Source organism: Rattus norvegicus, chromosome 13, assembly GCF_036323735.1.
Source record: "Rattus norvegicus strain BN/NHsdMcwi chromosome 13, GRCr8, whole genome shotgun sequence".
NCBI classification, from domain to species: Eukaryota; Metazoa; Chordata; class Mammalia; order Rodentia; family Muridae; genus Rattus; species Rattus norvegicus.
In genome coordinates, this window is record NC_086031.1 from 54,033,330 (window position 1) to 54,043,614 (window position 10,285).

At 37.4% G+C, this 10,285-nt stretch overlaps 1 protein-coding gene across 1 annotated transcript in view; it reads right to left on the bottom strand.

Annotated features, from left to right (window-relative positions):
• Cfhr4 (complement factor H-related 4) overlaps positions 1–8,850 on the bottom strand; it is a 68,879-nt gene extending 60,029 nt beyond the window's left edge. Inside the window, exon 1 of the mRNA NM_001134792.1 lies at positions 8,729–8,850. Within this exon, the coding sequence (NP_001128264.1) occupies positions 8,729–8,801 (73 nt within the window). The 5' untranslated portion in view covers positions 8,802–8,850. The remainder of the gene's footprint in view (positions 1–8,728) is intronic.
• Between the last annotated feature and the right edge of the window lie 1,435 nt (positions 8,851–10,285).

Below are 10,285 nucleotides of genomic sequence, written 5' to 3' on the forward strand. Positions count from 1 at the left end.
AAGGGAAATGCAAATCAAAACAACCCTGAGATTTCACCTCACACCAGTGAGAATGGCTAAGATCAAAAACTCAGGTGACAGCAGATGCTGGCGAGGATGTGGAGAAAGAGGAACACTCCTCCATTGTTGGTGGGATTGCAGACTGGTAAAACCATTCTGGAAATCAGTCTGGAGGTTCCTCAGAAAATTGGACATTGAACTGCCTGAGGATCCAGCTATACCTCTCTTGGGAATATACCCAAAAGATGCCTCAACATATAAAAGAGACACGTGCTCCACTATGTTCATCGCAGCCTTATTTATAATAGCCAGAAAATGGAAAGAACCCAGATGCCCTTCAACAGAGGAATGGATACAGAAAATGTGGTACATCTACACAATGGAATATTACTCAGCTATCAAAAACAACGAGTTTATGAAATTCGTAGGCAAATGGTTGGAACTGGAAAATATCATCCTGAGTGAGCTAACCCAATCACAGAAAGACATACATGGTATGCACTCATTGATAAGTGGCTTTTAGCCCAAATGCTTGAATTACCCTAGATCCCTAGAACAAACGAAACTCAAGACGGATGATCAAAATGTGAATGCTTCACTCCTTCTTTAAATGAGGAAAAAGAATACCCTTGGCAGGGAAGGGAGAGGCAAAGATTAAAACAGAGACTGAAGGAACACCCATTCGGAGCCTGCCCCACATGTGGCCCATACATTACAGCCACCCAATTAGACAAGATGGATGAAGCAAAGAAGTGCAGACCGACAGGAGCCGGATGTAGATCGCTCCTGAGAGACAGAGCCAGAATACAGCAAATACAGAGGCGAATGCCAGCAGCAAACCACTGAACTGAGAATAGGTCCCCCGTTGAAGGAATCAGAGAAAGAACTGGAAGAGCTTGAAGGGGCTCGAGACCCCAAAAGTACAACAATGTCAAGCAACCAGAGCTTCCAGGGACTAAGCCACTACCTAAATACTATACATGGACTGACCCTGGACTCTGACCCCATAGGTAGCAATGAATATCCTAGTAAGAGCACCAGTGGAAGGGGAAGCCCTGGTTCCTGCTAAGACTGAACCCCCAGTGAACTAGACTATGGGGGGAGGGCGGCAATGGGGGTAGGGTTGGGAGGGGAACACCCATAAGGAAGGGGAGGGGGAGGGGGATGTTTGCCCGGAAACCGGGAAAGGGAATAACACTTGAAATGTATATAAGAAATACTCCAGTTAATAAAAAAAAAAAAAAAAAAAAACTACAAAGCTTCTGTAAGGCAAAGACACTGTTGTTACGACAAAATGCAACCAATAGATGGGGAAAATATCTTTACCAATCCTACAACTGATAGAGGGCTTATATCCAAAATATATAAAGAACTCACAAAGTCAGACTGCAGGGAGTCAAATAACCCTACTAAAAAATGGGGTTCAGAGCTAAACAAAGAATTCACAGCTGAGGAATGCTGAATGACTGAGAAGCACCTAAAGAAATGTTCAACAAATGGAAATGCACACTAAAACAACCCCGAGATTCCACCTCACACCAGTCAGAATGGCTAAGATCCAAAACTCAGGTGACAGCAAATGCTGGTGAGGATGTAGAGAAAGAGGAATACTCCTCCATTGTTGGTGCAGACTGGTACACCATTCTGGAAATAAGTCTAGAGGTTCTTCAGAAAATTGGACATTGAACTACCTGAGGACCCAGGTATACCTCTCTTGGGCAAATACCCAAAAGATGCTCCAACAAATAAAAAGACACATGCTCCACTACGTTCATAGCAGCCTTATTTATAATAGCCAGAAGCTGGAGAGAACCCAGATGCCCTTCAACAGAGGAATGGATACAGAAAATGTGGTACATCTACACAATGGAATATTACTCAGCTACCAAAAACAATGACTTTATGAAATTCATAGGCAAATGGATGGAATTTGAAAATATCCACCTGATTGAGATAATCCAATCACAGAAAAACATACATGGCATGCACTCATTGATAAGTGGATATTAGCCCAAACGCTCGAATTACCCTAGATGCACAGAACACATGAAATTCAAGAAGGATGACCAAAATGGGAATTCTTCACACCTTCTTTAATGGGGGAACAAGAGTACCCTTGGGGGGGAATAGGGAGTCAAAGTTTAGAACAGAGGCAGAAGGAACACCCATTCAGAGCCTGTCCCACATGTGGCCCATACATATACAGCCACCAAACTAGATAAGATGGATGAAGCAAAGAAGTGCAGACTGACAGGAATTGAATGTAGATCTCTCCTGAGTGACACAGTCAGAATATGGCAAATACATAGGCGAATGCCAGCAGCAAACGACTGAACTGAGAATGGGACCCTGTTGAAGGATCAGAGAAAGGACTGAAAGAGCTTGAATGGTCTTTAGAGCCCATATGAACAACAATGCCAACCAACCAGAGCTTTCAGGGAACAAGTCACTACCCAAAGACTATACATGGACTTACCCTGGGCTCCAACTGCATAGGTAGCAATGAATAGCCTAGTAAGAGCACCAGTGGAAGGGGAAGCCCTTGGTCCTGGGCCCCAGTGAACAGGGGAGGGCGGTAATGGGGGGAGGTTTGGGAGGGGAACACCCATATAGGAGGGGAAGCAGAGGGGTTGGGGGATGTTTGCCTGGAGACCGGGAAAGGGAATAACATTTGAAATGTAAATAAGAAATACCCAATTTAATGAAGATGGAAGAAAAAAAGAGACAGGGAAGGACACTTTGTACTTATCAAAGGAAAGATCCACCAAGATGATTTTTTAATTCTTCACATCTATACCATAAATACAAGGGCACCCTGGTTTGTAAAGGAACAGAACTAAACTTAAATAAAGTCTCGAACATTTATAGTGGGAGACTTCAGTACTCCTCACCAAAGTATAGGTCATCCAGACAAAAGCTAACAGAAATAACAGAACTAATGAATGCTATTACTTAAATGAACTTAACAGTTATCTACAGAACATTTTATTTGAACAGAAAAGAATATATCTCCTTCTCAGCACCTCATAGAACTTTATATGAAATTGATCATATAGTTGGTCACAAAACAAGTCTTAAGAGATAAAACAAAATTGAAATAAGATCCTGCATCCTGTGAGAGCACCACTTATTCAAGCTGATAGAAACCACAGAAATCTTACAAGCTCATGGAAACAGAACAAGTCTCTCCTATATGCAAAAAGGGTCAACACAGAAATTAAGAAAGCATTTAAAAGTTTTCTAGAATAAAATGAAAATTAAGTCACAACATATTCAAACTAATAGGACACAATGAAACTGGTTCTAAGAGACTAGTTTGTAGTATAAAGTGTCAAATTTTACAAAAATCACATGGAGGGATATCATACTAGAAACTTAACAACACACCTAAAAAGTTGAGGTTAAAAAGAAGAAATCACATCAAAAGGAAATAATGTCAAGAAGTAAACAAGCTCATGATTCATGTTTTTCTGACCATCTACTCGGAGATGAAATAAATAAAGTAAACAATACAAAGAATCAATGAAACAAAGAGTTGGTTCTCTAAAACATTAATAAAATTGACAAACCATATCACTTCATCTAAAGGGTAGAGAGAGGATATCCAAATTAATAGAATCAGTAATGAAAGGGCCAAAATATTGTCATTGATGAAATCCAAAGATTCAGGAAGTCATACTTTGAAAACCTATACTCCATTAAAATTGAATATGTGAAAGAAATGGATAAAAGTTTTAATAGGTACCACTTCCCCTTGTTAAATCAGGTTAGATAAGCAATTTAAATAGACCCATAACACATAAGGAAATACAAGCAAACATTTAAAAAAATCTCAGAGCCAGATGGTTTTAGAGCAAAATTCTACCATTCTTTCAAAGAACAATTAATGCAACAATTAAATGAACAATTAAAGAACAATACTCTACATTCTATTCCAGAATATAAACACCGAATGAACATTGCTCAATTCATTTGATGAGACAACAGTTATTGTGATACCAAAACCACATAAAGAATAAACAAAGAAAGGTAAATGCTGACCAATTCCCCTTATGGACATAGATTTAAAAAATGCTGAATTCAAGAATACATCCAAAATATTATCTACCATGAAGCCGTCAAGTAGGTTTCATCCTAGAGAGACATCCAAGTTCAACATATGAACATAACTATAATAATTATAAAAGCAAACTAAAAGAAAGAAACCATATCATCATCTCATTAGGTGCAAAAGAGATCTTTGACAAAATTCCAACACCATGTCATGATAAAATTTTAACACCCTTTCATAATAAGATTCTGGAGCAATTAAGGACAAAGGCAGCTTAAATCAGTGTGATAAGGCAGTTACAGGAAACTCATAATCAGCATCAAGATAAATGGAACAGAAATTGCATTAAAATCTAGACAAGAAAAGGAAGTGCATCGTTTCTCTACCTATTCAATATAGTATTGGAACTTTTACCTAGATTGATAAGGCAAGTACAAGAAATCAAGGGGATGCACACTGGAAAGGAAGAAGACAAATTATTTATTGTCTTAGATTGTGTAATAGCATACATAAATGACCCTAAAATTGCACTGGGGAACTTCTGATAAGTACTCTGAGTAAAGTATCTGGATATAAATTTAGCTCACAAAAGCAGCAGGTTTCACATATACAAATGTTACACAAACTGAGAAAGAAGTCAAGGAAACAATACCATTCACAATAGCGTTAAACAATGAAAACTATCTTAGGGTAACTCTATTAAAGCAAGTGAAAGACATATACAATAAAATATAATTTTTAATAAAAAAATGTCTTTCAAGAAAGAAATTGAACAAGGTATCAGAAGACTGAAAGAATTCACATGCTCATTGGCTGGTAGTATTGGCATCCTACCAAAAGCAATATACAGATTCAATGTAATCACCATCTAAGTTCTAATATAATTTTTCTCACATCCTAAAAGTTAAACGTGGAATATATTCACTCATATGAGGGCAATAGTCGTTAAGTAAATTATCAAGCTATAATTCATAGACCCATAGGAACAAGGAATAGAGGAAAGGACTGGGGAGGGGGGATACATGAATCTCCTTGGGAAAGGGAAGTAAAATAGATTCTATAGTTGAATATTGGGACAGAGCTACAAGAACATGATTTGAGGGGGTAGAATTCAAGGAGAGACAACTAGGATTGAGGAGCATTTAAGGGGCTGCATGAAAATTTTATTGCACTGTAATCTTCCTAAAATATATGAAGTTGTTCTTAATGAAGTCTCCAAATAATGAATAAGAGGGACTCTCAACCAGCCATCTCTTTTAAACCAATAAAGCTTCCAGTACTGGGATTGGTGTACATCCAATTAAGTTGTTGGACAAATCGGTCTTACAAAAATCACTTAAAAATCCAGGCTGTTGCCAAAACATTAACTTACTCTCCACAAACTGGTAAGTTCCCATTTGTGAAGTAAACATCTACGCAACTCATTAAACATTGAGAGGATAAGCTGGTGCATGCATAAAACCTTTCTTCCCTATGTTCTAGCGACCTCAGTAGAGAAAAGTACACTGCAATCTACCAAAAGAGAAACCAATGCTACCAAAGGTGGCACTGGGCTTGTTAAGGTAACAAATCAATGCCTGATTTGACTTAAGGCCCACTCCGGGAGATGAAACCCATACCCATTATTGCTTGCATGACCAAGAAACAGAGATTAAAGTCTAAAACAGAGATTAAAGTCTAAAGAGGATATATCCAAATACTACTTGGCTTAAAAAAAGAAGAAGAAATTATTCCTAATGCTATTCTACTATATCGGTCAATCAATAACTTATTCAGGCATGAGCAGAGAGGTTTGTTCCTATATCAGGTATGAACAATTAGACTTACCTAGCACTAGATATTCACACACACACACACACACACACACACACACACACACACACACACACACACAGAAACAGAGAGAGAGAGAGAGAGAGAGAGAGAGAGAGAGAGAGAGAGAGAGAGAGAGAAACACATGCATGGGGATGTGGAGGGAGGCAGGTAAGAATGGGGTGGAAAGAGATACCTTGGGACACTGGGCTCTAAATAGGGTCTATCCATAAAATCCCTTTCCTCAGAACTCAGGAAAGACCCTGTGAGAGGAAGAAGGATTATAAAGAGGCAAAGAGAATGCAGGACTCCAGAAGAACAAGATCTTCCAAAGCAACTGAGTAAATCTTATATGAGCTCATGGAGAACAAAGCATCAATCATAGACTCTAGATGGTCCTGTGTGTGTGTGTGTGTGTGTGTGTGTGTGTGTGTGTGTGTGTGTGTGTGTGTATTTCACTTAGTGTTTTTATTTGGTTATGTCTTAGAAACCTACTCTGTTTTTTTTGGTTTTGTTTTGTTTTGTTTTACAGAAAGAGAGTGGATCTGGTGGTCAGTGGAGCAAGGGAGAAAATAGGAGGTATGGAGGTAGAGGAAACTTGTTTTTTTAATATTTTTAATTTAATGTATATGAGTACACTGTCACTGTCTTCAGACACACCAGAAGAGGGTATCAGATCCCATTGCAGATGGTTATGAACTACCATATGGTTTCTGGGAATTGAACTCAGGACCTCTGGAAGAGCATAGTCAGAGTTCTTAACCGCTGAGCCATCTCTGCAGCCCCATGGAACTTGTAGTCAGGATATATTGCATGAGAAAGGAATATACACCATAAAAGAGAAAAAAATCAGATAGATAGATAAATAGATAGGTAGATAGATAGATAGATAGATAGATAGATAGATGGATGGATGATGGATGGATAGATGGATGGATAGATGGATGGATGAATAAATAGATAAATAGAAAATAGATAAATAGTAGGAAGACGACAAAACATCAACCTAGCTGCTGATAATAACCCGAAGAAATAAGTGACATAAGCTATTTTATGGCAGCCAGCTGGAGTTCAAAAGGGCAGCACTATGTCCCATTGCATGAGGCTTCCACTTAAAAACCAAAAATTACAGAAAGGTAACCTCTTCAACTTTGCTAGCAGATATCCCCAGAAACTGAGGAAGCACGTTCAGGCAGTTAACCAGAGTTTGCCATCTGGCTTCCCGGGAATAACAGAAAAAAGAACTGAAATATTAGCCATAACAAATTTATGGGGAGCTGGAGGTGAGAAACACAACTGGAAACTAGTTTCTTGTATCAACTTTTCTAGTCACTTTCTGCTAGAAGTTGAGAGAACTTGATTTGATCATGTGATGTCTAATGTTGTTTCTGTTCTATTACTTAGAAGTATCATTGAAGAGGACTTTTAGGGGGGAAGGCCAGATAGATGCCATAAGTTAACTAACATAGAGGATCGATGTTGTACATCTTAGTGCCTGAAATAATGTTCTGTCTGTCTTTCTGTCTGTCTGTCAGTCATCTGTTTACCTACTTCTTCTTTATTACTTGTTCTTTTGCTTTTTTTGCTGTATAATTTGCAAACTCACTCATTCAAAAGGAAAAGTGTGACTATTTTCTCCAAACAGAATATTAGACACACAAATTGAATATCAGACAAAGCATGTTGAAAGGACAAAGTAGACTGTGTTTAAGAAAAGACATATATGTCTATTGATATAGATATATACATGCAATAAAAATTAGAAAAAATAGAGACCCTGACTCAGAGAACAGGACGTTTTAGTGGAAAAGAGAAAAGCAATGTAATTGTTTTATAATTTTAAAAGTATAAAAGTAAAAAACAAAGCAAAAATTTTCTGTCCTTTGTCAGGAAGGACTTTTCTCTCATTGGATGACTTTTTCTGTAACTGCAATTGAAAGAAAAATGTTATAGTACAAGAAAATGAACTTAAATCTCTGAAATAATGATACAAGAATGACAAAGTGTGGATCTTAAAAACAAATGTAATATGAAGACTGAAGAGTTACATAAATAACCCCTCATTAATATGGAAACATCAGCAAGCAACGAAGAGCAAAATAAAAACTTCATGAAACCAGAATTAGGCACGGTGCCTAAATTCCAAAATCCTACTCCTTCTTTAAAGCATGATAGTGCCTTTATGAAATACTGAGGAGGGCTGTTAAATCCTCTTCAGAAATAAAGTTAATACGATGGTAACATAATCTCCTACTTACTACATACATTGGAGAGATCAGAAAAGAGCATATTGTTAGCATTTTGTTGACTTGTTTACAAAAAAACAGTAGTCTTCGTTGTCTTATTAAAGATAGTTCGATTTGATGTAATATAACTTGATTGAAATAGGAAAAGTTACTATGTTTAATGACTATGAAGTTAAAACATACCCAATGTGCGAAGATGAAATCAATCCCACACAGACCCAGAGATATTTAGTCTGTTGCGTACTTTGTCTGTTTATTCAGGTGCAATTTCATTTTGAAAATTCTTCCTGTTACATGTATTATTTAGACATTTTCAAAATGAATTTTGTTTTCCTCTCTAAGTTATATTTTAGAGGCTATTCACACTCTTCAGATTAGAGAACTGAGAAAACCACATTTTATTCAGTTTTTCTCTGTTATTGCTTATCAGAAACTATTTCTGTAAATAGATTGTTTTTACTGTTAATATGTGTTCTGTTTTTACTTAAAATACTCTATAGTTTATTTTCTACTAATCATGCTTTATCAGACTTAAAATAAATTTTAAAATTCTCATATACATACAGGAGTTAAATATATTTGGCTAGAAAATTCATGATTCAAACCTGTTTTCACTTACCTTCCCCTTTAGCAGTAGAAAGTGATGTGATTAGGAGAATATTTGCTAAGAGCCATATGCTATAGAACCTCATCTTCTAAAGACTAAGACTCCAGGTGTGGTGGAGCTTCTGGGAAACTGATCATTAACAGTGCTGTGCATGACATTGAATTTCAGTGTATGACTAGCATCCAGTTCGGTAAACATCAAAGTTCAAATGAGAAGGACAAAACAAACAATAATCAGTGATTTCACAATAATACTCTAAGTTAATTATTTACATTTATTAAACAATATATTATTATTCAATTTTTCGTGCCAGTGTCTTAGTCCAATTGTGATTCAGAAAGGAAGATGAGAGAATACATTTCTTTGGCCTTCTAATTGGCATGATAGTGGGTTAGAAGAGTTGGTTGCTTTTCTTCTTTGTAAACTTACATGGCCACATCTGGTACAATGAATGCTTGTCCTCAGGTAGGAATTTTACAGTTTAGGGTCATCTGGGCTATGTGATGTGGAATACACCGTTTAGACTTATCTTTCTCTTGGGGACAACAAAGTGCCATAGAAACAGTCCTCGATATCTTGAGTTCTATTAGACAACCGTGACCACCAACTCAAAAGAGTGCTTCTCTTATCTAGTATTGTGTTTGTTAGATGGTTTTGGTTTTAGATATGTGCACTCATATGTAGAATTGTATGTACACACACACACACACACACACACACACACACACACACACTCAACACACTATTTTGGGTGAGGAGTTAATAATATGATTCCTTATGACATTCCCATGCCTATTTACCGCTCTTTCAATATCATTCTTCTCGTATTTTTCTCCTTCCACTTCCCTGAGTATGTTCCCCTCTCCTCTTCCCTATTTCTCCTGTTGAATTATTTGTATTCTGCTATCCATCCTTCTGTTGCTCACCCACCCTACTACTCGGGCTATTATCTATAGTTCCCTTTCTGGTTTCTGCAGTGCCTTCAGTATATAGGCTCACCTGGGAAGATTTGGAGCTGGGAGTCTCCAATAAGAGAGATCATGTGAAGTTTGTCTTTATGGGTCTGAGTTACGACACTTCGTATGATCTTTTCTGGTTCAGTCATTTACCTTAAAAGTTTATGTTTTTACCTTTCTTTACAGCTGAGTGGTATTCCAAAGTGTATATGTCAAGCATTTTCATGATCATTATTTGAAGGACCTTGAGGTTGTTTGCATTCACTCTTTGTTATCAACAGAGCATCAAGGAAGAGACATGAGCAAGTATATATGGGTTAAGGTGTCAACTTTTTGGCATATGTCAAGGCATGGTATTGCTACATCATGAGGTAGATTTATTTTAGGCATAGTGAGGATTCTCTGTCTTTTTGACTTCCTTTGTGGCTGCATCAATTTGCAATATTGCAAAAGTCACATGAGGTCCCCTTGTCTCCCCTCGTCCAGCATTTGTTCTCAGAGTTTTCCTGCTGTTTTAGCATTGGTGCTGGCTGTTGCTCTTTGCAATGCTGACAGAATCACATGAAATCTCAATGTTGTTTTGATGCACATTTTTCTAACTAGGGTTCAAGAT